General features: G+C 38.2%; 1 protein-coding gene across 6 annotated transcripts in view; it reads left to right on the plus strand.

Moving 5' to 3' along the window:
- The window catches only part of LOC107098245 (connector enhancer of kinase suppressor of ras 2-like), a 64,165-nt gene that overhangs the window by 31,059 nt on the left and 6,601 nt on the right, over positions 1 to 26,505 (plus strand). For 2 of the 6 annotated variants that reach the window (XM_015395782.1, XM_015395784.1), the window contains exons 7-20: positions 3,589 to 3,648; positions 4,108 to 4,176; positions 11,580 to 11,726; positions 15,458 to 15,576; positions 17,819 to 18,021; positions 18,161 to 18,250; positions 21,952 to 22,136; positions 22,249 to 22,297; positions 22,377 to 22,555; positions 22,649 to 22,722; positions 23,918 to 23,989; positions 24,187 to 24,254; positions 25,386 to 25,486; positions 25,567 to 26,047. In XM_015395782.1, coding sequence (XP_015251268.1) covers positions 3,589 to 3,648; positions 4,108 to 4,176; positions 11,580 to 11,726; positions 15,458 to 15,576; positions 17,819 to 18,021; positions 18,161 to 18,250; positions 21,952 to 22,136; positions 22,249 to 22,297; positions 22,377 to 22,555; positions 22,649 to 22,722; positions 23,918 to 23,989; positions 24,187 to 24,254; positions 25,386 to 25,486; positions 25,567 to 26,047 — 1,897 coding nt within the window. Of the gene's footprint in view, positions 1 to 3,588; positions 3,649 to 4,107; positions 4,177 to 11,579; positions 11,727 to 15,442; positions 15,577 to 17,818; positions 18,022 to 18,160; positions 18,251 to 21,951; positions 22,137 to 22,248; positions 22,298 to 22,376; positions 22,556 to 22,648; positions 22,723 to 23,917; positions 23,990 to 24,186; positions 24,255 to 25,385; positions 25,487 to 25,566; positions 26,048 to 26,505 lie in introns of all 6 variants that reach the window. The other 4 variants (XM_015395781.1, XM_015395783.1, XM_015395786.1 and 1 more) reach the window with 2 other exon arrangements.

Genomic DNA, 26,505 nt, shown 5'->3' on the forward strand with positions numbered 1-26,505 from the left:
GATATATATATATATATTTTTTTTTAAACAGACTTAGGTTTTAAAGAGCAAAGCAAGAGCATTTTTACCATTTTTTCTTAAATACAACGAGAAAGCTACATCAGAATGTATATTGAAGCACTGATGTTGAAGCTAGTAATAATCTTAAGGGCTGTCATGTTCAATATAGAAAGGCCATGTGTGCCTGGGGGACACGGGGGATCCGGGGCTCGGATCCGTCCTCTCTACCTCAGTTAGGGATCAATCTACCTTCAGGTTTGTAATCCGAACAAACAGCGAGGACGGCAGAAGGACTGACTGTTTGCTAGCCAGCGGACTAATGCTGCTGTCAAGCTGCCTTCAAGTGGATATATGTGTTTTTAACCATTAGTAATTGAACCCACTCCCCCAGCACCAAAGCATGATATCAGCTTTGATTATCCCCTCACAGCAAACTGACGGTCACTGCACAGATTTCTGCTGTTTAATTCTTTGCAGAAACATGGATTGTGGACAGTAGTAACGGCATTAATAGTCAGTAAACATGAAGGTTTTAATAAACTGCATAGCTCAGACACTGATAGAAATCGAGGTTAACACCTTGAGCTCTGAATCTCAGTATACTCTTTCAACCACTTCTGAGCAGACCGACATGTCCTGGATCACAACAATAAACACAGAGCTTTGACCATTCCTGGCTCAAAAAAACCAAACAAACACCGTATTATAAAAAGACAGCAAGCCTTTTACCGACCGATGATGTTCCCCTACTTAACAACAACAACAACTCAGCTTTATTTCTGAAATCCCCTTTTATTTCAGGAAAAAGTCTTTTTTCTTAAATAGATCAGAAAAATCTATAACCTTCTTGCTGCTGTAAAAAACAGAATTTCCCCAATGTGGGACAATTAAGGGATTTTCTATTCTATTCTATTCTATTCTATTCTATTCTATTCTATTCTATTCTATTCTATTCTATTCTATTCTATTCCATTCTTGTTCCATTCTATTCTTGTTTTATTCTTAGGCACTGCTCAGTGGTGCAGTGGGTAGTACTACTGCCTTGCAGGAAGAAGGTTCTGGGTCCAATTCCCAGCCTGAGCTCTTTCTCCATTGAGTTTGCATGTTCTCCCTGAGTATTTGTGGATTCTCTCCGGGTACTCCGGCTTCCTCCCACAGTCCAAAAACATGATTGTTAGGTTAACTGGCTCCTCTAAATTCTCCTTAGGTGTGGGTGTGTGATGGTTGTTTGTCTCTGTGTTGCCCTGCGATGGACTGGTGACCTGTCCAGGGTGTACCCCTCCTCTCGCCTGTAGACAGCGGAAGATAGGCACCAGCACCCCTCGTGACCGCAGTAGAGATAAAGAGTGACAGAAAATAGATGGATGGGTTTTATTTGTACTTACTTTTTCTCTTTTCTGTAAACGGTTATACTGCAAGAAAATAATTTCCCACAAGGGATTAATAAAGTAATTCTGATTTACAGATATTTTTTTAAAACAAAGAAATTCCTCCAGGAATTTCTTCCAAAAGGAAGAAATGTTTTCTTATTTAAAAATACAATTTAATTTACAATTTGAATCAAACATTTTGATCTTTAAAACCTTGGAAAACTCTTATAAAAATGTTGAAACTGATGGTTATACAAGACTTGAGCTTGTTCCTCTGCAGGCCAAAGTATTTATAAAGTTGTTTCTGACGAGAGAAAACTGCAGGTTGAAATATTGAGGTCAGTTTGAAGCACTGTGCTGTTTTACTGCCCAGCGTCCCATGCAGCTCAGTGTAGCTGCTCCAAAACTGGGTTTTGCTCAGCTGATGGGCATGTGAGTAATCTGCTAATACCCAGCAAATAACACAGCCACAGTGCATGTGGTGCAGCTGCAACACTAGGCCAACATGTATTCCTTTATTGTTAGTAATTATTTAGAACAGAAACAGAAAAAAAGATACCCTTTGCTTGCCTGTAATGTCCTGAGCCCTATGTTGAGTTTTATCTTTGCATTGACCTACACTCAGACTCAACCTCCTTGCTCGGGGCCACAATAAAAGCCCTACCCCCCACGCAAATGCCGGAACTGGGCATGGAAGTTCTCTCATCCATTCAGTGAACCCTGAACACAACAGTGAGCCAAGTGGCCTAAAAAGAATAAAAAAAAACCTTCCACTCATCTTGAAGCCTGGCTTGCAGCTTCTGTGCGTGTTTGTTTGGTTCTTAAGCTCTTTACATTCCTCTCCTTTCATTAAAGCTTTGAGTTTAAGCGATCATGATTGTATTTTATGCAGATTAATAACCCTTCATGTTTGTTTTAATCTGCTTGGATGCAGACTTGAGTGGTCGACGGAACCAACAGGGCCAAAATAAATAAAAGATAAAAAGTTAGTTATATACATTGTATGAAAGCATTTATCTAAATTTGTTTGAAAATGGTGGTAATTTATTACAAAGACTTTGATCAAAGTTCATCGTAAAAGTCATTGAAAGATCAAATAGAATAATTTCAATATTTTTTGTTGATTTTTGTTGTATACACTCTGTGCATACAAAATGAAAAAAAGGTTGTCTAAGTCTCTTTTTTAACAAACTGAGCAAAGACAAAGTGTAAAACAGAAATAACAAAAATAGCACAACAACAGGACAAAATATTCTTTTAGAAAAACTGCTGTATACATTTAAAATGAAATTCAGAAAATGTGACTATGCAGCTTTAATTTGGAATTTCAGGAAGACAAGCCTGGAGTCATGAGGTCCACCCAAAGGCCAGCTGTGGTTCTCAAAGGGATGTTTTTTATGGGATACAACAACATTTAAACAATGGTCAAGTTTAACCTTCAACAAATGAAAAGTTTGATTTTTTACTCAAAAGTTAAAATCCTATTAGAATTAATATCATTTTTCTCATATTATCCATCTTTTTCTCTTCATTTTAAATTCATAGTAAAGAATAGGGCAAATATGTGGTGACTGCGAATCATTTTCAGATCAAAACCTTTTACATCAGTAAAATATAAATACTAAAAAACAATCCTAATGAGCCTTTTTTAATGAAGGTATTGTTTATTTTCCCAGCCCACAATGATATACACTACTCAAAAAAATGAAAGGAACACTTTGTAATCAGAGTATAGCATCAAATGAATTAAACTTCTGGGATATTGATTTGGTCAGGTAAGTAGCAGAGGGGGTTGTTAATCAGTTTCCCTTTCTAAAATAACCAGAATTTGCTTTATGTTTTAGTAAAATGTTTAATTGTTGTGTCACTGTTGAAAAAGTGAAAAATACTAAACAATAAAATTAGTATAAAATGGCACAAAATGTGGCTTGATAAGACTGTTGATCATGTCTCTCTGCTCATGAGCAAAAAATATTCAATAATGAAATAAATTGTTTGTTAAATATGAGATCTGTATTAATATGTAATATTCTCTCTAATATGTCAGGTCATTACCTGAGAGCACAAATCAAACGTTTTTTTCTTTGACTATACAAAGCAAAGTCCATCCAGATTTAACCTCATGTTTCTGTTCAGGCAGGTTAATTCAGATTTATAGTTAAAAACTGATGATTTACAGACTAACAAGCTAATTCAGATCGCTGCTCTATTTTTTCAGGGTATGTACATCAAATCAACGTATGATGGTTTGCATGTGATCACCGGGACCACTGAAGGAGTGAGTTAAGCATATTTGTTTTCACCTTTGTTCACAAGTCAGGATGTTCACGCCGACTGGAGGCTTTTCATTTCAATTAAACATTTACTGAAAAAACACTACAACCATTTTAAATGTAATCTTTACATCTAACCTAACAGAATCCAGTTAGGAAAGCATTTTGTAACTGTCATTGAAGAGGAATTATAAATTGTATTTATTCATTCATTATTGAATACTGCAATTTAAAACAGTATTTTCAGATCCATTTTCTTAATGGAAATTTAAAAGACTTTCCTTATCATCTGTATATTTTTGTATTCATTCTTCGTTCTATGTCTTAATGTAAAATGAAACAAAAACAAGAATATAGTGACTATTTAAATGAAGATTGGATTGGGATTATTTTATAATGCTATATTAATTAAATGATGATCCATAAACATTTTACACTAACTATGATCTCTGCTCCTCCACCAGTCCCTGGCTGATCGCTGTAAGAAGATCCATGCTGGAGATGAAGTCATTCAGGTCAATCATCAGACCGTGGTATGTCCATCTGAAGTCCTTGCTGCGTTATTTTACTTTCCTCTGTCCTGTTTGACTTTGCATGTGATTTTTATGAACTTTTCTTTCTCCGCCTTTAGCTGTAGATCATTAATGAGCCACATGTGTAAGAAATTCTTTATTTAAGTAAAAGATGCATGTGTAAAAAAAAACACTGTAAAAAAAAAGTACAATTACAGAAAAAACTCCTCTACTTAAGAAAAAAGTTACTAACAAAGTATTTTTGCTAACCTCTTAACACTTCAACAGCTTGAAAAAGTAAAACATCATAATCACTTGTGACTGTCATTAAATCAATGGTGAAGAAACACTGCTGTTGGGTTTTAAACTGATTATTGTCTTTTGTAATTAGGTTTTGAGGGCACTAATGAGGGAACTGGATAGATTTTCCTTTTGTTTGCTTTGCTGCATTGCTCAATATACAGATACCTTTTTATTTCCCAATATACAGCACCTAAAATCAAAAAATTTAAAGTATTTTATTAGGAGTACATTAGGTTACTTTAAAAAAGGCTGGTTATGTAATAAGTGCAATTCTTTCAATTATTTTAACAAGTTATTACTTTTTATTAGTTGCACTTGGATGGAAATATTTGCAAATTTGACTTAATGCATAATGAGCAGAAATGGATTTAAATGTTTTTATTAGGGAACCAGATCTGTTTTAGGTAGCGGTAATTAATTAATATCCGAAGCTTTAAACATTTCTCAGAGCTCTGGTTAACAGATTGTCCGATAATGGAGCAAGGGCATTTCTAAACTGTGGAGTAAATTTTGTCCCATTATTTTTGCAAGAAAATGCATAAATACATTTTAAAAAACACATTTGGTTAATTTCGTAAAAAAAAAAAAAAAATCAGAAATGAAACTATGAGAGAATTTGAATAAAAAAATGGTTTTGAGAGTAACTTCGCTCTTGTCTCATTTTTTTTCTATTAATTCACATTTTTCAAAAAGTGACTTTACAGATTTTATATGTTCCAATTCAATTTTCTTTAAAATTTTCGTTTTTTGGATTGAGTTTTGTTTTATTTCTAAAATTGTGTTTCATTGATCACATTCTCTTCACTTCAAGCCCAATACACATACTCGCTCTTGATGCGCACATTGACCAACAGAAATGTTGCAGCTAACGTCCATTCAGATCAATAGAAATGATTCCTCCCTCCAGACAGAGACCTGGCCCCAGACGTGAAGAGAATGTGATCTATTAAAGGCAAGTAGAAAATCATTTAATTTGTAAAACTCAGTCTGAAAAGAAATTGCAAACATAAAAATTTTTTACATTTTTGAAAACATTACATTTTGAAAGAAGGAAAAGTAAAAAAAAGAAGAAAATATAAGATCTAAAATCTAGAACTGAAGAATAAATTTTGAAACCTGTTTTGAAAATATACCATCTGCAAAGCAGCAGTTACTCTTCAAACCTTTTTCCCATCAAAGCTTTTCCAAGATTTGATTAATGGATTCATTTTTATTTTTCAATTTCCATTTATAGAATGTGTTCTTTGCTTTCAACAATAATGGAGAGAAAAAATCGCCATACTGGGCTACCCCTTTCATTTAACTGCAGGGTAAAGTAGAGAAATAACGCAGTTAACACATGGAAGGATGCACTGAGATGTCAGAGTAGATCCTCTTTAAATAAGGGTGCACTGATTGATTAGTCCTGATAACCTTATGTCGGTTGATTTGTGATTGGCTGATACTTCTAAGAATCTAAGAATCAGCCACAGTCCCGGCCTTTAGCTTCTCGTTTCTATTTGAGAGCACCACCTCATGTGGAGGTTGCCTCATTGTTTTTAATCAAGATAAAATAGGCACATTAAAGGTGTATTATAACTCTATAACACCTGACGGTGTCAGGTATAAAAACAGGTTTTTCCTTCAAACAGGAACAGAAATGCCTGTCAAGGTTTAATGGGAAGATGATGGAAAAGAATAATGCTGGATAAAAACCAATAAGCCTTTTCATTTTTCACACATTGCTTTTTAGATACACAAAGTTACTACAAAATACATGTATTAGTTTGTTTGATGGACAGATTTAATGTTTGTGTTTAGCTTTTTTTTTCTCCTTTAAAACAAGTCTCCGTCCACCCACACAGCAGATTTTACATAACAGTGAAACATCTTTGCTTACTTTCCATACACTTCAGATGGCGGCATACACTGCACACCTTAAGTCATCTAACTGTGCAAAGTAAAAGAAAGAAAAGCACAGGAAAGGAGATATATGACAATAAAAAGCTTTAGAAATAGTCCTTTCTGGATTCAAAGGAGGAGAGATGCTGTTTCTCTGAATCCTCAATATTAAGTGAAGGAAAAGAAAACCGAGGAAAAGGTGCCTGAACTTGTCCTCCTCCTGCTGTAACATCAGCTAATCTTTTCTAAAATGTTTCTTTGACATCAACCCATAACTGCAAAATGTTTCCCATCATAAAGCGTTTGCAGTTTATTTGTGAATGGAAAAAAAAGCCTCCTGCAGTGCAGAGTTTAAATATAGCTCCTTTTGTTAAGAATAATTACCGCCTGTGTGTGCAGCAGCCAGATATATGATAACAATTCCACAGCTGCTCATTTCAGGCTCATCTACCAAATGCTCTTATTTAGAATATGGTTAAAAGCTATGAAACTAGAAATCTGCTATAAGTGTGTACGCTTATAAATACTCATATGAGCTGTTTTATTTTGAACACATGCACATGAACTACCTTCTACAATCATTTTGAACGTTTTATGCGTGCCCCCTATATATCCCATGCATAAATGCATGCTCCTACTCTTTGGTTGTTGGTTGCTTTTTATGCTCTTGTAGATTCTCCTCTTGTGGACCTTTTACTGTGCACTCCTGTCAATTCCTGTTACTTTAGGGGGGAACCAACCTGAGAAAGTAAACTGCGAATGATTGGTTACTTTCCAGGAAATCCCGCCTCTTAAGATAATTCTGTTTTTATTCTAGCTGCGGCTAATAACATTAGTAAGCATCTTTAGGCCAGTCGCTGTTCTCCTATATTTGGAAAAAGGTATTCAGCTATGCCAGGGGTCGGCAACCTGTGGCTTCGGAGCCGCAAGAATTTGTAAAAATGTATGAATAATGATTTTTTTGTTTGTTTATTTTAACATGGTGTGCAGGAGATCAAACAAACATTCACTTCGATTTCCAATGCTGTAAAAATTTGTATAATAAATACATTTAAACAATAAAAGTACAAATTTCTTTTAACGAAAATTTGCATCATTGCCATAGAGATCATTGGTCATAGCCTGCAACACACGTTTGCAGGTTATTCCAGAATTTCCAGGTTCAGAAGGATTCTCAATGGTAGGCCTATTAAGATAAGGCAACCGGTTGTCAGAGTGGGTTTTTTCCCACCCAATAAAACCCAGCATTGCTGATCCGATGCGTAGCTACCTTACCATGTCTGCAGGTGATGATATGGTTGTAGCATTAAAAAAAAGTTGCTAAAGTCTGGCAGCTCGTGAGTGAAGAGCAGCTCAAGGGGTTTGACAGCTTAACAAGCCGGTGCTGTGTGTAAACACATTTGACATGTTGGATGATCCCAAACAGCATTGTCAGTCAGCATGAATGTTAGAACAGTGCACATATTGTGACTGTCTTTAATGCACCCTGGCATACTCTTAGAGTAGGAATAGATAGAGCTGATGATGATTGATCTTGAACATGCCCCCAAAAAACCTTGATCAAGGTGGATTGACTTTGATGCGTTCAGGTTTTATGTTAGAAGGAACCCTAATCAGGGGAAGATTATACAAAATAGCCTGCAGAGGTCATCAAGAAGTTCTCTGGGTCAGTAAAATACATTAGATTAAAATGTGAAAGATGTATTTTTTTATTGTAATGAAAACTATCATCAAGGAGAGAAGTTTTCTTTAGAAAAGTTTAGGGAATTTTTGAGAGACACCCTCCTGCAGGGATGGGGCCTCACCATTATAATACACTAACAGTTGGTTATATCTACAGAATTTTAAACTCTTTTCGTTAAATCAAGCCTCTTTGTGGAAGACTCTGTCAGACCTACTTTCATCTCCTGACTGTCACGCCATTAAGATCCACCTCTAACAATCATCTTCTTCTGCTCTCATCAGCAACACTCAGCTCTACGTCTTTTGCCAGGGTCTGAGTGGCATAATATTTATATTCATTCATGTCAAGAAACTTCCAAATCGATTGCTTGTCTTCTTGTGAGTTTCTCCGGGTTGGAATTCTTTATTTCAACATGTAGGGTAGAGTCCTGCAACGGGTCAGGTACCCGCGGGTCCCCGACGGGTCACCCGCTAAAATGCTCTTTTGCGGGTGAAAAATACATAAATAAAAATAAACGGGTGCGCGGGGTCGGGCTGATATTTTTTTTAGTGTGGGCGGGTAGTTGGTGATTTTTTGTTTTTATGCGTGTGTGTTGTTATGGACATCAGAAATGTTATATTAATCAGGCACTGGGGTCACCTTTGTTGTAGCTTAAAGCCCTGCTGGCAGTGTGGGCTTCCCTCCAAAAAGGCCACAGTCAGTGCATACACGTCTGCTGCAGTGCTAATGGCGCTGTTCGTACTATAGCCTATTACTTGATGTGTTAACGGGACGGGTTGCGGGTTAAATATCAACAGGTCGGGTCGGGTTCGGATTTGAATTGAAGATATCCGCGGGTGACGGGTCGGGTTCGGTAGTCATCCTAACGGATTTGGGCGGGTGCGGGTTGGTAAAACTCGACCCGTGCAGGACTCTAATGTAGGGTATTCCAAAGTTTAAAAATATATACTATATATATATTGCGTAATCAAGTTTTTTTGAAACAACAAAAAAAGAAAAGTTCACACCTGAAGTTTTGGAGGAAATATAAATCTATTGTTGATTAACTTAATACCTAAACCTAATTAAATTTCTTTGGTTTATTCCCTCACCGAGGGCATTGCACTAATCTTAACATTGGTGGATAAGAAACCAAACCTAAAGTAGGTGGATTTTATATTACTTTATTAAACAAATCTGTTTAAGCAAACCTTAAGCAGAGGCGGTGGACTCAGATTTTAGCTTTAAAAAACATACAATGCAGCAATTGACCTCGCCCATTCAGCCACAGTACCTCAGTGTTGCTTTAAATATATTTTTAATTATTTAATGGGACATTTAATCATTATATGTGCATTTTACTATTTAATGGTATGTTTCATATGTGATAATATTTTATAAATAAATACAAAGATAAATAGATAAATCTAATAATTTCATAGTACGTGTATTTATTTAATGACACATTTACCTTTATGTATTTCATGATATATTTTGGCCCTCGATATACCTCAGGGATCACATCACAATAATTGTGAAAACAATCTTGAGGCGCTCCAACTGCTGTTGTGTGACCCCCAAGGGGGGGTCCAAACCCCAGACACCCCAAGTCTCCCGGAAGTTCCGGGAGTCTCCCTATAGATAGTTGTTCACGGATGTCCGCTAGTCCTATAAATTATCCCGGATTTTACTCTATGCAAGGTGGTGTTTTTTTTAATGCGAGTGAGAGAGGGCAGTACAATAATTCGTGCATCATTAGAACTACTGAGATTGCGCAGACAGAGAGCGAGGTGTGGGGAAGAGGTTGCTGGTGAAACCTGTGCAGCGTATCTGTCCAAAGCGATGCTCTGTTCAGTGAGCGTTCCAGGCGACTGGTTGTCAGAGAGCTGATTGGATCCGTCTGATAAGTTTCTCTGGGTTACTCTCTGGTAGTCACCTAGTTACCACTCAAAGCTGTGCATCCTGTGAAACGGCAGAGGTTGAATCCTCGAGTAAAAACTTAAAATGTCAGACTAATTTTACAGCAGAATATATTAAAGTATATCCACCTCTAGTGAAGGTGAGGAACAGAAGCGGATCTAGATCAAATGTACCAGGGGGCAAGGAGGGGGCCAGCGCGTTTCCATGGGGGCACAGAAGAGCATGAAATAAAAAAAACAGGGCAATGATTCAAATATACTAAGAGCGCTGCATGACGTGAAATTTCTTTTCAATTAGGTTAAATAAATATTCTATTTCTTATGAAGTCAATATACATTTATAGTTTAGGACTTTTACATATTTTTGACTTAATTTAAGTTAAAACTACCATTTTCTATAAAATTTAGATTAGAATTCAAGACAAAACTGTTAAATTCATCTGTAAAAATGAGAGCATTTTTTTCCCTATTTGTTGTGGAAAAAAACATTTAGCAGATGAGAACTGGGATCCTATCTCAGTATCTCAGTACCACTGAAGCTATCACCTTATTGTTTTGGAATAATTACTAAAACAGAATTAGTAAAGAAAACAAATGCAATAGATCCAAAGGACCCATCAGTAACCATGTCTGTTCCAGAGCATATCATCATTAGAATTTCTTTTAAGTATTGTGTCTTCAGTACAGGGGCCATAACAGGGGCCATGACATGATCTGCAGGGGCACTGGCCCCCATTGTCCCCTGTCTAGAACCGGCGATGGTGAGGAATGATGACACCACGGCGAGGTGCACCTCTGCTTTAGAGAAACACAAAGAAGAATAAGGAGGAGTATCTGAGAATGAAATTACAGAAACTGTATAAAAAACAAAACCAGTGAGACGAGCTGGAAAACAAGAGCAACAAAAAAAAAAAAGCAGTGTAACCAAAATATACGATTTAAAGAAGATTCTTCCAGTGGATAGTAAAAAACAACTTTAAGCTAGTAAATCAAATGACCAAGTGGATGTAATGTTATTTTTAGATACATTAGTAGGATAAGACAGCAAAACAAATACCAGAAGTAAAAGCTTTACTAATGTTTGCAATTCACTCTTTGTAAAAAATATATATTTGAAGTAGCTGTCAAAAGGAAAAATGACTTTCAGGGAAACACAGCGATCTCTGGGTCAGAGGCTGAAAATGCTCAGCAACTCAGGCTGGTCGGAAATAAAGACCCACAATGCACAAAGATTCATTGCAGACATGCAAACAGGCAGAGATTTCTCTCCCCAAACAGGACGTGGCGTATTTAGTTCAGCAGCAGGCAGTGTTTGTCTGGGCACGTTTTCTTTCTCTTCCATTTGCCTTTAGGTACTGGTTAGAGACGATTTACAAGGCTTGAAACTGTTAACATCACACAGCAGTTTTGTATTCAATTATATAATTATTTGGAGCTTCACAAACACTTGCTACTTTGTGCTGGTCTGTCAGCATGAGGTCCGACTAAAACAGGTGGAAGTTTGGTTTTAATGAAGAAAATGTGCCTAAAGTGAAACAGTATGAATAATCTTTAATCTGATTTAAAAATCATCACCGTCCATTTAAAGGTTTCTGATATGTAGATTAATCATCTGCGCTTTGATGGCAGAGTGTGTTAAAGCTATTTTTGTTTGTTAGGTGGGCTGGCAGCTGAAGAACCTGGTGAACCTGCTGCGTGGGGACCCTGCAGGTGTCACCCTTACACTGAAGAAACGCCCACAGAGCACGCTCACGTCCACTCCCGCTCTGCTCAAAAACATGAGATGGAAACCATTAGCTCTGCAGGTATGGTGGCAGCTTTCAGTTTGTTTTAGCCTGACCGTCTCTGTCATTTCTGTTCTTATTTCTGTGCACCCATATTAAAATGAGAATCACAACATAAATGCATAAAATATAAACCAGGCAGAGGGTTCTGGAGCGGGTAACCTACGAGGTAGCGTACACGTTTTTCAGGAAAACCCCACAGAGTTTGCTTTGTGCTTTGTGTTTTTTTTCTTTAGATATTAGGATTGTTCTCTATCATTCAGATGTGGGATATTTTTAATCACTGGCAAAGCATTAACTAAACAGATTGTTATTGCTAAATTTAAACTTGTGGCTAATTAGCTGAGTGCTCTGGCATCATTCATTTAGATGTCATGATTTCATCCCTAAGTGGCATCTGTTGTCCTACTTCAGCCAATCTAGTTACATTATTAGGACAGCACCACCAGGATGGGTGGGAAGGAGAGGGACAAGCATTAAAGTGGTCCAGGCTTTCTTTGAGTCCCATTCCAGAGAAAAGGTTTTCTCTCCCCTGAGGCCACAAAGTACAGTCATGCTCAGCCTCTTTCCCTTAATGCCGTCTTTCTCCTCTTCTTCTACAAAATTGTTTTTTTTTTTCTCTTGCTGGCAGCTTGAAGGACGGAAGTGAGACAAATAAAATCTGTCAGATATTACACAGGAATAAATGTAGAGGTTAGTAGGTAGAGATTTTCCTCATAACACTTTAAACTCATAATCCTTTCACAACTCAAAACATTAAAAGACAAACTGTCTTTTTGTGTTTTGAGTTGTGAAAAGATCAAGGTGCAATGAATATATTAAATAACTAGTTTAGTTGATTAATAGTCATTAAAGTCAAGGATAAAACCAAGTAATGATTATTACCTAAATTGTTGTAAATGCAATCTGCTTACACACCAAGGTTCTTTAGTCTTTTACTCAGGGTTAGAGTCCTGGACCAGCAGTTAAAACCCACTTGTCTTTCATTAATTTAGTCATTTAAACTATGTTTATCAGCAGAGTTATTAATCACTAACAAAAGAAATCGTCTCTGTTCATTCAACTGTTAATAAAAGAGTGCGTTCAAACAGTCTAAAGGACGTTCAAGTTTTAAGGCTTGTGGGTACGTGCATTTAAGATTGTCCTTTAAAAGAGCAGCAGATAAATGGGAATACCAACTGATGCAGAGATCTTAAATGCAATCAAAACAGTGAAGCTTCACTTGGTTTTACAGTGAAAAATGAACAATGACTCAGGAATTAATTAAAATGCAGCACTGGAGCAAAATGGGTTAGCTCAGATGACATCAGGAGACCCGGACTAAGGAGGGGCTCAGCTGGGACAAAAGAGGCTATAAAACGTGCTAAAATGGCTGCCACCACATATACGCTTGGCCAAAGATCAGGTAGCTTAAAGCAGCAATACTAGCCAATCCACCCTTTCTGTTCAGACAAAGGGTAATAAACAGAGACAGAAACACACAGTGCTGATTGTTCATTGAGCGTTGGCATTCAGTTCAGAACATTTACTTAAAAACCATTAACAGTTGAATTAAAAAGTTCCTTCAGATAAAATACAACACATGCAAAAATATTTATTCTAACCTCATCCTAGCTAAGTAACCAAATAAGCACCAGATAAAAAGTGGGGGAAAAGGAGAGTTACTGTGTGCTGAATCAATGGAAAGGAGGGGACGATATCTGGTTTGGTTCAGTTCTAGAAAACTTCACGTCCAGTTGAACTTTTTCCTGCTTGACCTGGATGACTGAAAATCTTCACAGATATGTTTGGTTGAGTTCCGCTCAGGAACACTGACTTGAATTATTCTGATGTCAAACAATAGGGGGCAAATACTTTCACAAAATTTGCTTTCATAGTTTATAAAGTACTCAATGGACTTGTACCACCGCCATTAATGGAGTTCATAAAACTGAAATCCTCTTCTGGCAATGCCACACTCGGTCTACGACTAGAGGAGACAGTGTAGTGCCCTTCAGATGGACCACCTTTGGCCAGATTGTTCTTTCAGTCAGCAGCTGTAACATCTGGAACAGCATCCCTCTCACTATCAGAGAATCCTCCACTGTTAACACATTCAGAACTCAGTTAAAAAAAAATCAACAATGTGCTCATATATATATATATATATATATATATATATATATATATATATATATATATATATATATATATATATATATATGCGCGCTATCTTTGCATTTGAGCAGTTTTACCTTTTTGTTTTTTCATATTTCTGAATTAGTTATATTCATCATGATTGTATTTGATAATGATTATAGGCGTACATCATCAAATACATAACTGAGAAGCTACTGATGTTTGGCCAAATTATGTCTTATTATTATTGATTTAATCCCAGTTTTAGGAGAACTTCCAGAAAGGTTTGCAAGGAGTTGACAGAGGGGATTATCTTGAGGCTAAATGTTAATACCAAAAGCAACATCAGAATTACAGAGGTTATCTCTGAAGTTTGGTACTTATGGAGCACTTTAGATTTAGATAAGATAAAAAGTGATGATTAAAATCATTCAAAACATTGCAATAATTGGTGAATTTATGTAGCATTCTACCAAAAATTAGAAGTTGCTGTTTTTAATTCCCAGCATAATTTAGTGTCCACGGTTTCAAAATAAAAACTTTAATCCCCCTCTAATGCCATGTTATCCTGCTATGACTGAGCTGACTGCTGGCTCACCCTGAAGTTAGAACATTTCTTGCTGTCATAGGTCATAGAATGTCAATGCTATGACTATTAGGCATTATGCTGCGTCTACGGATTATCAGGGAATTTCGCTTCAGCTGTTTGAATGCATTGCTTTTGGTGGATGTTTTGGAACTATGTTCTTCTGCAGAGCTGCATATTATGTTTGTGCAACTGTAGCGTAATCAGAAAATGGTTTTACAGAAGAAAACTTATTTTGCGCCAGTCTTCTGGAAACTGCCTTTTGTATTTCCTGCTGAAATTTTCTGGTGAGAACTACCTTGTGTGTTAACTTAGCTCTGCATTGGTGGCTGCATGATTATGTAGTGCAGTCCTCAGGAGAAGACTGGCCTCTTTGCTGTGCAGCTTTTGACCTGAACTTTCTTCTATACAGCCAAACTCATGAAGAGGTGATGGCCGTTTGCTTTTCGGTCTGACCTGTCAGCAAGAACCGCTGCCGCTATTCTAAAGCAATCAGTTGCTGATTAGATTGTTAGACGGGTTTCAGTTTGAATCAGTCTCAGCCTCACATATGCTACTGATGCTAGACCGCCATCTTGGCTTTTTATTTTTGATGATGTGGAACAGATCATTCAGTTTTACATGAAAAATACAGTAACCATGTTTTTTGCTACCTTTCTAAACTAGAACTGGTTCCCTCATCGGTGGAAAGAATCCAAGTACTGTGATTTAATAACGCAGTGGTAAAGATATAGTTTATAGTGGTAAAAACAAACAGAAAAAGGTATACATCCAGTCCCTAAAGCAATGACGACGCTGCTCTCTGTCTGTGAACCAGTGTTGCATACGTCCTTTGCTCATTTCACAGCTGAGCTCTGCCGCTCCTCTCTCTGACTAAAATAAACATTCACACACCAACGCAGCTTTTGTAAAGTCCAAATTTTCATTGTGTCATTTGCTGTCCTTTTCTTCTCTGTCCGCCTGTCTCTCTGTCTGTCACACACATCTAAATGCACCCTCTCTCTCACACAAACACACACTGATTCACACACAGCCCATCTTCCCTCAGAGCCCCAGCAGCAGCGTCGCAACGCCCACCAGCACACTAAGCACTCCCTCCAGGCGAGGTAGCTGCGCCCTGCAGGATCTGTACATCCCTCCACCTCCAGCAGAGCCTTACACCCCCAGGTGAGCATGAAGAAGAAACACTGAAGAGTGCAGTCGCTACAGTGGCCTTGCAAGAATTTGTGTTTCATTGTTTTAGGGTCAAACATCTCAGTAAAGCAACCCACAACACTGACCTATTTTTTGCAGAAATAATAAGCAAAAAAAAAGCTGTTTAAAAAGTGCCGTGCAGTACCTATGCTTATCAAAAAAACAGGAAAAAATAAGAAGCAACATTGCTATTTACAGCCAGACCTAACATGATTCACACTTCAGGGAAATCATGTTTTATTGCTTACTATAGTTAAATCGCTATTAACATTTTGAAATGGTCTCATTACTCTGTATTAAATGTGCTCTTTTAAGTGTGAAAAAGTGAATGAAACTATAGATGTACCCATTCTACTTTACCTTTGAGGAAATACCAATTAAGTTTTGTTCTTAGAAACAAACTTCTTGGTTAAATACAAGTTTAAGTCAATTACTTTCTGAATATCTTTGAGCAGAACAGTAAATATTTGGTGTTCAGGATAGAAGAATGAAGATGACCTTTTTTTTCTTTGCAATTAAAAGGTTTGTTGAAAGATGTGGGTATGATTAACTGAATAGCAGTAGACTGATTAGTTGACGGGTAAGAAAGGTGGATAAAGACTGAACAGGATGGTGGCAGGCAGAGGTAGTCTAGGTTGTGACCAGAATCAGAAGCTGTTGAAAACCCAGAGGGGGCAGGGTGATTACAGGAACAGAGGAACACTGGAAAAAGTATAAACTTGCTCAAACTAAAAAAAAAAGATGTCCAGATATCACATCTAAATTATTGGACTTCACAGAATCTGAATTTAGTCACTTGTTATGACCTGATTATATTATGTTGATGTAAACAATAATACTGCACTTGACACAACTTGAAATCTTTGCCCTGTTCCAAATGATTTTCTGAACATTTTAGAACCAAATTAGATTTTTCACATATCATTTGACTTTGCTTCAAAAATAACTTCCATTTCCCAAACTCTATACACCCCAGACAGGTTGCCAGTCCATCACACCAAAGGAGAATTTGGAGAAGCCAATTAACCACTCAAACAATCATGTTTTTGGACTGTGGGAGGAAGCTAGAGTACCCGGAGAGAACCCACACATGCTCAGGGAGAACATGCAGAAAGATCCCAGGCCGGGAATTGAACCCACAATCTTGTTGCTGTAAGGCAGCAGCACTAGCCACTGCGCCACTAACCACTCTAGCATGGTCTGGGATTTAGATTTCAAACAAAAAAAAATTACCTGCAGGCCATGAATACATATATACATATTGAGAGAAATCAAAAACTTTGTTTTGGGTCCTTTGTACGTGTATTTACTTCAGGTTAAATCAAACTGGATGTCTCAAAAAGAATGAGTTACACAATCAAATCAATAATTTTATCTAGTTTAGATTGAAAAGCATTAGTTTGAAAGAACAGTTACATGTTACTTTTTTTCAGTGAAGGCAGGCGGTGCACACAATCACTGGGAATGGACTCATGCAGGCCACAATACAATCAGGCAAAAACTGACTGTGAGAGGCAGGTATAAATAGGTAGAGTAACCACTGGTAGAAATTTGGATGATTACTAGAGAGGCAGGTTTATCTGCTGACTCTAATTAACTTTAAAGCAACTAAACAGAGGCACGCTACATAATTTTTGTATTTTCTTTGGTAGCTAGGTAACATAAACCGAAGCCATTTTTTCATGTAGAATATCATTGTCACTTGGAAGAAACAAAATTTGCGAAAGTGAGACAGGAAAACCAAAAACCTTTATTCTTTTTATATCTATAGTAATATTGATGGGTTATATTAACTTAAGATTCTTATCGATACATTTATCAGCTATTTAGAATGTAAAAACCATTTTGCTATATTGAACCATTATAGTTTGGTTGTTTGGGTCTCCCGAAGGATCCTTATGACACCGGAGATTTCATCTGCCCAACTTTGAGACGTTTTATTTGCTGTAAGGAGATGTGATGAGATGAGTTTTTTCTTCTAGTATGAGGATTTTTTAGACAGTTAAGTCCAATTACTGAAACATTTCAACCTAATAAGCAATCTATACAGCTGGAGACTAGATCCTTTATTCCTGGTGAATATTAAGACTGTTCTTTATTTAAAATATGTAGTTGAATTAAAACCCCAGACATACATGAACTAAGATCCATTTTAACTGAGAGCTCAGTTCGTTCACATTTTTAGCCTCTTTTGAAATCTTGGTTTCTTTTTAAGAGACGACAAGGCAAATCTTACAGACGAGGAGTCTCAGTCGGATGGCCGAACCGCAGAGCGATCCGAGTCACCAAACTCATATCTGGACCAGGAGTGTCGGCGACAATTCCCTCTGGTAGAGGAAGACTCCATACTCTACTGCTATGAGTACGACCAGAATCAGGAGGCCTCGTCAGTACGCAGGGGGAGCACGCCCACCTACGGTAAGAAATCGTGATTGCTACCAGCTCAAAAGTCGCAGAAATAAGCTGTGTGTGGGTTTCTGAGTGTTCTTGAGACATCAGCAGCTGTTTGATGTGTGTGTGTGTGATATTGACATCCCCCTGCGCCTACTTGCTGCAGGCAGGCTCAGGCCCATCTCAATGCCTGTGGAATACAACTGGGTGGGAGATGACGAAGACCTGGCGAAGCTGAGGAGAGAGAGCAGGAGAGGTGAGTGGGAGGCAGTGGGAGAGAGAAAGTAAGGGAGGCAGAGAGGGACATAGGGAAGCTGGGGTGAGGGGGAGGATATCTTATAATACCTGCAACCTCTCAGATCCCTGAGCCAAGAAGTTGAAGCATGAGCTGGACCTGTCAACACTGATAACACGCTGGATATCAGCTCCTGCCTCCTTCTCCTCCATATGTTCAGAATCTATAGCTCCGTTTTTCTCCTTCATCCCCGTCTCTCTCAGTCCTGTCTGGATATAAAAAGTGCACTGTTGCTTTGGCAACGGTTTAACTATATTTTCTTGAGGTTCTTGCATTTCATTGGTGGCTGCTATGCTAGGTGGTTAAAGCTGCATCTCCTTTAAATCTTACCCTGAGAAAGAATTGAGTGACGTGTTAGTGTCCTCTGAGAGAGGTTCTCGCCCCTCTGGGCTTTCCAGACAAAAAAAGTGATGGTGCTATATTTATCTGCTGGAGACCTTTTATACATGTTTTGGGGCCTTTCTGTCTGACAACAGCCTCCTCTCTAGACAGTATAATAATTTGTAGATGATGCAGTGGAGGGTTTTGGAAACATTAGCTGCAGACTGTTTTATATCATTCACACATTGCTCTGTGGTGGCTAAGGTGTTGGGATGGGATTCACTGATTCTCAGTTTAACCTGCTTCCTAATGTTGGCTGGACTTAGTTTTGTTCTTTCAGACAGTAGTCGTCCAGCTTCAGTTCAAAGGCTGATAAATAATGCTATGTTCACACCTAACGCGATTGAAGCAGCAAAAATTGCCTGCTGGTTCATCTTTGATGCTTGTCAACATTAAAATCAAACATCCAGTAAAGTGTCTCCAGATGTGTTTGATTCTTCTGCTGCTCCTGTGTTTAATGGCAGAGAGCGGCTTTGCTATATTTGCTGTGATCAGTGGGTAAAAAGTAGTTTTAATATATTTTAAGTGAGAAAGTCCAGCTGAAAACATCATCTCTGCAGTCAGTTCATCCAGATTACCATCCTGCCTTCAAATATTATTTCTCTGTCTGAGCCGCTCAGACCTCCACATACCGGCGGTGCGCTGTCACTGGGACGCCCCAGCAGCAGCTGCCTCAGGGCTGGTTGCCTCTTGGGGGTTTTCCCCTACTGTTGGTGGCAGCTGGAAGTAGATGTTACCTTTTTTCAGGTATGTCGTACACACTGCAGTTACCAGAATAATAAAAGCAAACATATTTTGCCAGCAGGCTCGATATTTTAGGTTAATTTAGGCGTTAATAAACTGTTTCAGGGGAGTGATCATAGCGCTCTGCATCAGCAGCGCTGTGTTTTTTTCCCTGCCAGCTCTCAGATCAGCTTTTTGATTGGTTGATGTGCCTCAGGTGCTTAGAAACTAATGAGGCATTGGTTCAGCTGCTCAGATGCTTCAGGATGCACTGATCCTGCTGCTCGAAACATGCTGCAGGATCTTTTTATCTGCCTTGATGTGTGTCAACCATTGACTTTGCATCTAAACCAGCTGCTTTTGCTGCTTCAATCGCATGCGGTGTAAACGTAACATAAATGTTAACTTACGTTTAGCTATATTTGGATCCCTATTAGTCACTGTTAGACTGCAGATCATCTTCCGAGTGTCTGACAGGTTACAGTTACACAGTAAAATTACAGTAAATAAATACCATGATAAAAGCAGACTTTAACAGGTAACATACCTTACAAATTATAAACAAATTAAAACAGTCGTGTCATCTAAATCAATCATCATGCTATGTATACTATATAATACATGCTGTTAACCACTGGTGAGCGGTCAGGGTCTCAAGGCTTTCACTGCTGGCCTAAAATCAATCAGAAACACTAACGTTCACAACCTAAACTTTAATTTTCTTCTATCCAACTGTATTAATTTATTCCAAACAATTTATTCTCTTAATTTTGTAGCATTTCTCTTGGCTGCGCTGCTTCCGTTACGTTTATTTAGTTGCTATATTTTTTGTCCAGTCAGATTCAGCCTCTGTTTGTTGCTATGTCAATCAAATCTGCCCAGGACCTTCAGAATCAGCAGTGCTGGCGGATTTTACCTCAACCATTTTAGTGAGGAACATTTTCTTCAACCAATCAGATTTCAGATTTGCCCCACAGGACAAGGGCTCAACCTTATGTTAGCATTTTCTGTCCTCTGATTGGTCAGTTAAAGCAAAATTTTTACAGCCAAGTTAAGGTAGCGACGATCTGTGTTTTAGATTCACCTAAAAAACTTTTCTAGCTTCAATACTAAATGGAGATACTTAGACTTCCTGCACAAAGACAGAAGGATGTGATATATTTTATTTTCATGCTTTATGCTCTATTTTCTCTGGTAATTAGATGCATAATAAATCTGAACGGCTCCTGATGATGTTATCATGAAAGAGCTGTTAATCTATTCTCTAAAACAGGAGCTGGGTCTATTATAATGATGACTTGCACGTTGATATTGTAGCGTGTTTGACAGCAGGTAACTAACTCATGCTTAAACCAAAGCCCAGTGGCAAAGCTCTTTATTTATGCATTAAAAACAACCAGGAAATGCTTGTTCCTTTATAAGCAACTGGTGAAACAGTCTTCTAATGGTGCCAATGTTAACACTTACAGCTGCAACCTGCAGAACATAATGTTAGCTTAGGATGAACAGACTACCAACATAAACAACCCTCTTTAACACAAAACTAGGATAAAAGGGTGATTTCCCCATCTTGACATTGCCCAGCAGCTGTTGAGGCTAACTCAGCCTCGCAGAACATTACAATGGCTGCCTGAGTGACTGGTGGAAAAAAGAAGAAATAGAGCTTGGACTGACTGACACAAAGTACTGACCGTAGCCAGTTCATCAGGACCTGTTATTTTGGCCTACGGTTCAGAATTCATGTTTATCTGAATAAACACTTATTAAACACAAATACATCTCATTGAATATTATTTATTTTCATTAGCAGTTGTTATAGTAGAAAATCTGTCTCAAGCAGGTGGTTGATGCATTTTGGAAACAGGATATGAACCCCTGGTCTAATGCGCCACCTAACGCAACTTACTTTTTCTTATTATGTAGCACAAACATATAATCCTTATCTTATTTTACAATCTTATTTTTCTCTCTTCTGCAAACGGTTGCACTGTAAGAAAACAATTTCCCACAAGGGATTATTAAAGTAAGTAAATTCTGATTCCTGAAGTCCTTTTGCATAATTCAAATGAACCATTTTAATCTAGATTAATCTAGATAAATCCCAAGATTACAGTGAGATTAATCTAGATTAAAAAAAATTGTCTATACCCATCACTAATTTATATATATATATATATATATATATANTATATATATATATATATATATATATATATATATATTTATATATTGAGAAGTGGACTAGATGTGTTTCCCATCCTTATAAGCAAGCCTAGGTGTAATGTCCCACTGAGATGCGCTGAGAAATGGATGCTTTTCTGCCTGTGAACTGGTGAAATATGGGATTTCTTTTACATCAGTTTGACTGGTTGTGTCATAATTTCCTCACACAAATATTTTATACCACTTAACTAAGTCTACTGTTTGCTTAGACAGGTGAGTTTGAAATTGTCGTGGCTTCAGTTAACTGACTTTATTCCCCCAGCAGGCTGACATCCATCACACATGCCTTTTTTACGTGTTCAGTCCAGAGTTGGTTTTTTCTCTTTTCCCTGCAGAGAATTCCCTCCTGCGCTTCCCAAGTGAGGACAAACCCTGTGCAGAGAGCTTCATTTTGGGCCGCAGTCTGAGTCAGAACAGGAGGAAGATGGAGCGAGGGAGCAGCCCCACTCACTACACACTTGTTCCCGCCCTGGAAGTCGCCATGTCCACGTCCAGCTCCGACTCTGCGTCGCTTTACCATGTGAGTCCCTCTCAGAAGAAAGAAGTAGCAATAGAACAACCACCAGGAGCATGATCTGTTATATGCCATAAGTCTATAAACAGATTTATTATTATAATGTTTTTATTTTAAGGTGTTTGAACGCTCCTCGATGCTGACAAGGTCTAAGAAGAAAAAACAAGGTAGAAACAAATTTCTTCTGATTTTACATCCTGTTTAGACAAGCTAAAAGTTTTTTTTTCCTTCTCTGCTTCCCTGTAGCTGCCAGCCCGATGGCTTCCATCAGTAAACGAAGGATTTCCTGCAGGGACCTGGGTCAGGGGGACTGTCAGGGCTGGCTATGGAAGAAGAAGGATGCTAAAACCTATTTTTCCCAGAAGTGGAAGAAGTACTGGTTCATCCTAAAAGACACGTGCCTTTACTGGTACATGAACGAAGAGGTGATCAGGAGGATTGTTTTTATTTCTATAACATTGACGGAGATATTGATTTAAATGATGTTGCTTGGATGTAACTACCTTTGATTGTCTCAGGATGAGAAGGCTGAGGGATTCGTGAGCCTCCCAGAATTCAGGATCGATCGTGCCACTGAATGCAGAAGAAAGTAGTGAGTATAATTTAATATATCATGCTGCGCTGAGATATGATTTTTTTTCTCATAAAGCCATCAGCAGGAAATGATGGCATACATTTTTACATTCTTCCATAAAGCTTTTATATTGTCCTGTTATATTTCTGTCTTTCCAGTTGTGTGCTCGCACTTTTAGATTTGTGTTTCGAATTGAAAAAAGATGTGTAAAAGTGGAGAAAAAATAAAAGCAATTATTGCAGAAGGTTAATGTAGTTACATACAAACACAATGACTCATTTAGAAGTGAAAAATGAGAGCAAGGCGCCCGAAGTCAGAAAGATCTGTTCTGAGAGCAAAAGCTTTATAGGTGCATAGCCATTTTTTATATTTATACACTAGGAGGTGTTCTGTGCAGTGAGCTGAGCTGAGTATAAAGCCGAGCTTCTGAGCGGTGCAGATCAGTTGCTAAAAGAACCAGTTTGTTTTACCAGGATAAACCATCATGCTCTGCCTCACATAACTGCTCACCGATCGGAGGAAGTGGGCATATTATTTTTTGGGCAGGTACGGAGTGAACAGCTTAGGAACCTCCTGTATGATTATTATTATTATTATGAATACCACTTATGTCCATGAGTTGGATGAAGAAATAGCATTTTAAGTGTATTAAAAGCTCGAAAAAGTTGATTAAGCATCATGTAGGTCTGTAAAGTCAGGCTACTTTTAACTCAATAGGATATTCACTTTTTATTCTAAAACGCCCAACAATATATCAAACACCTCAAAGCATGAAGATAAGAGACTTAGACAGATTTTATTTGTCATTTTGTACACACAAGTGTAAACAAAAAGATATTTCGTTAAGAACAGCTCTCTAGACTATTTCATTTTTTAAAGTGCAGCCTTGATAAGGTAAGCAGCAGTGATAAAAACATTTTAATGAAAAACAGTAATGTAAACATATGAGTGTATAGTTAAAGTTCTAACATTCAGGGTTTTTTTTTATATGAACTAAACTTTAAACCAATGAATAAAGGGATATAGTATTGCTAAGAAATTCATGTGTGAGATATTAGCCAGTGCTTATTTCGTAGTGGCAGATTTATATGTTTCCTAATGAAACAGAAATGTTAAAAAGAAAAGTCTGCTTTAGGCCAGCTTTCATATGTTAATGATGCTATACTGCATGACCTTGTTTGTGCTCTCACATATAATTAAACTTCTCTTTCAGTGCTTTCAAGGCTTGCCATCCCAAGATAAAGACCTTTTACTTTGCTGCGGAAAATGTAGATGACATGTCCCGGTGAGTATCCGAGGCTTTGGTAGCCATGCTGCAAACTCCTCCAGTGCTCCATTTCAATCCCTCTCTTGTCCAAGAACTGAACTGCCTCATTAAACCTCCCACTCTCATCAAAATGGGTAGAAAAGAAAGAAATGTAAGCTTTGGAAAAATCACAAAATCATTTACGGTATGCGTCACCAAGTGTTACTCCCCCACAGGTGGCTGAGTCGACTCAGTATGGCAGTTTCAGGATACTCTGAGCAGGAGAAAATACGTCAGGAACAAGGTGAGATTAGTCACAGCCTTTTCATCAAGCTGCAAAGAAAGATGTTTGTTAGGGTTAAAGAGCTGCTAAGATAAAGTTCGGACGTCAGCTGGTGAAAGATGTCAAATTTAATAGGGGTCATAGATGAAGTCTGGTTACACTGCAAAAAAGAAATAATTAAGTCATTTTTCATGAAATGCATGTATTTACCCTTTGTTGTAGAAGGTAAGTAAGACAGTATGCCAATAGAATAAGATGATTTACATTTAAAATAAGAAAAAAAATTATCCATTATCTTATTGAAGTGTATAATATCACAAAAAAGTAAAGTTAATGTTGATTTAATTTTAATGACTGTGATTATTATAGCTTGCTTCATAAACACATGACCCCCGCATCCGATTTTCCAAAAATGTTTTAAGGTTCCACCGTACCTGCTGTCAGTACTTAAACTAATCCGCAAAGTAATTCCACAGCTGGAGACACTTACTGTTGTTGTTATGTTTTATTCTTATCTCCTTATAGGTTGTATCCTTCTTTCTGCTCTTGACTGTTTTGGCAGTTGATCGTGTCTTGATTTATTCATTATCATTAAGTTTTATTTAACTTTCAAATTTTAACTTTGGAACGCTTCCAAAACAAAAAAATCCTTCATCAACCTTTTTTCTCAAAAAGTGGAAGTAATAAAAGGGAATCATTGATTTAATTAACATTAACTTCATTATGCTGTGGAAATGTGCTATATATTTTAGGGGATCCGTTTGGTTTTCACATCCAGCAGGTTATTTCTGCTCCAAGCTGAGGCGGGCTGGTTATTTTTGTCCTTCATATAGCTTAGTGTTGTTTGGCTTCTAACAGGCCGACAGGAAGTAAGGCTATTTAAAGGTGCCTACATGCAAACCCTGCTATGGTGGGTGTGTGAGAACTATTTTGTCTTTGGAGGGGGCGCATTTGGTCATTTTTTCTTTTTATTAGATACATAACACCTCCAGAAGATTTCACAGGGAGTTCTCACACCTTATATCTGTCCATCTTCATATTCAGAGCACCTTTTAAGGACTCTAGTCTTCTCCCAGTCTACAGATGTACTTTGCATGTAGCTTATTTTAACTCTGACTGTAGGCTCTGACATAAGGATGTGATTTTTTGCAGATTACTGGAGTGAGAGTGATCATGAGGACATGGAGATGCCCCCGGTGCCAAAACGGGACAGTCCACCACCACCTTATGACACCTATCCCAGAGCGGCCTCCGTGAGTTTTCTATCAGGTGTTTCAGTAGATGCTGCAGTTGTCCTTCTGTGTGGTACCAACATGTTCATCTGTGTTTGTAGGTAAGCCCCTACCTGGAGCCAAAGCGTAGCCATCTCTCCTCTTCGGACACGTTCCAGTCCCGTTCCTCACATGAGGAGTTCCACTCGGAGCCTCAGGAAAGCAACAGCAACAACAGCATTTCCCCGGGGCCGAAGGCCAGCAGCCACAGGAACTCATGGCAGGACCAGATGGAAGGCAACTCCAGGATGCACTATCTGCAGACCTATCCTGTGGAGGAACCCATGCAGTCTGAGGACAGGGATCAGCTGGCCATGGAGTATCGCAGGCAGTCCACTTTACCGGCGCAGCGCAGCCTGCTGCAGGAGCAGTACAGGGCCCTGCCTCTGCCCCTCAGGGCAAGCATCGACTCCGACGCCGGAGGGAAACCTCGCAGTTTCACGCTCCCCAGGGACAGCGGGCTGCATGCTATCCTCGCTGCTGCTGCCTCGTCGGATCAGAGAGAGACCCAGAACTACCAAATGGACCGAGCCAGGGACACAGGTCAGACTCTCAACGTCTAGACAGTACATTTGACCTTTCATTGACCTCCTGATGCCTGAATTTGCATGTATGCATATCAAAAAACAAACAAAAAAATCTATAGAAATTGAAGTATAAAGGCAATTTGTGACAATAGTTATTATGGTGAATAATAAAATACTGAGACCAAGCAGAAATAAGTGCCTGCAAAAAGTATCTTGGCTATTTGTGTAATACAAAGGGTTTGATGCATATTTGCAACAACAGGCATCAAAAGGTCTAACCCCCAGATTCCACATCCTGTCACTGCTCTGCTCTGCTCACGTACACTGTGCGGAATACTTGTCTGTTATGTTAATCAATGAGAACTGTTGCACATACTCCTCCGAACGTTACTGTCCACGTATGTTCTGGCTGGTTTATGCTCAGAAACTGGGTCGTTTGCGTGTGTTTCGCACTCAAGCAGATACCCCTACCTT

The sequence above is a fragment of the Cyprinodon variegatus genome, unplaced genomic scaffold (assembly GCF_000732505.1).
Source record: "Cyprinodon variegatus isolate N-32 unplaced genomic scaffold, C_variegatus-1.0 Scaffold760, whole genome shotgun sequence".
In the NCBI taxonomy this organism is placed as follows: domain Eukaryota; kingdom Metazoa; phylum Chordata; class Actinopteri; order Cyprinodontiformes; family Cyprinodontidae; genus Cyprinodon; species Cyprinodon variegatus.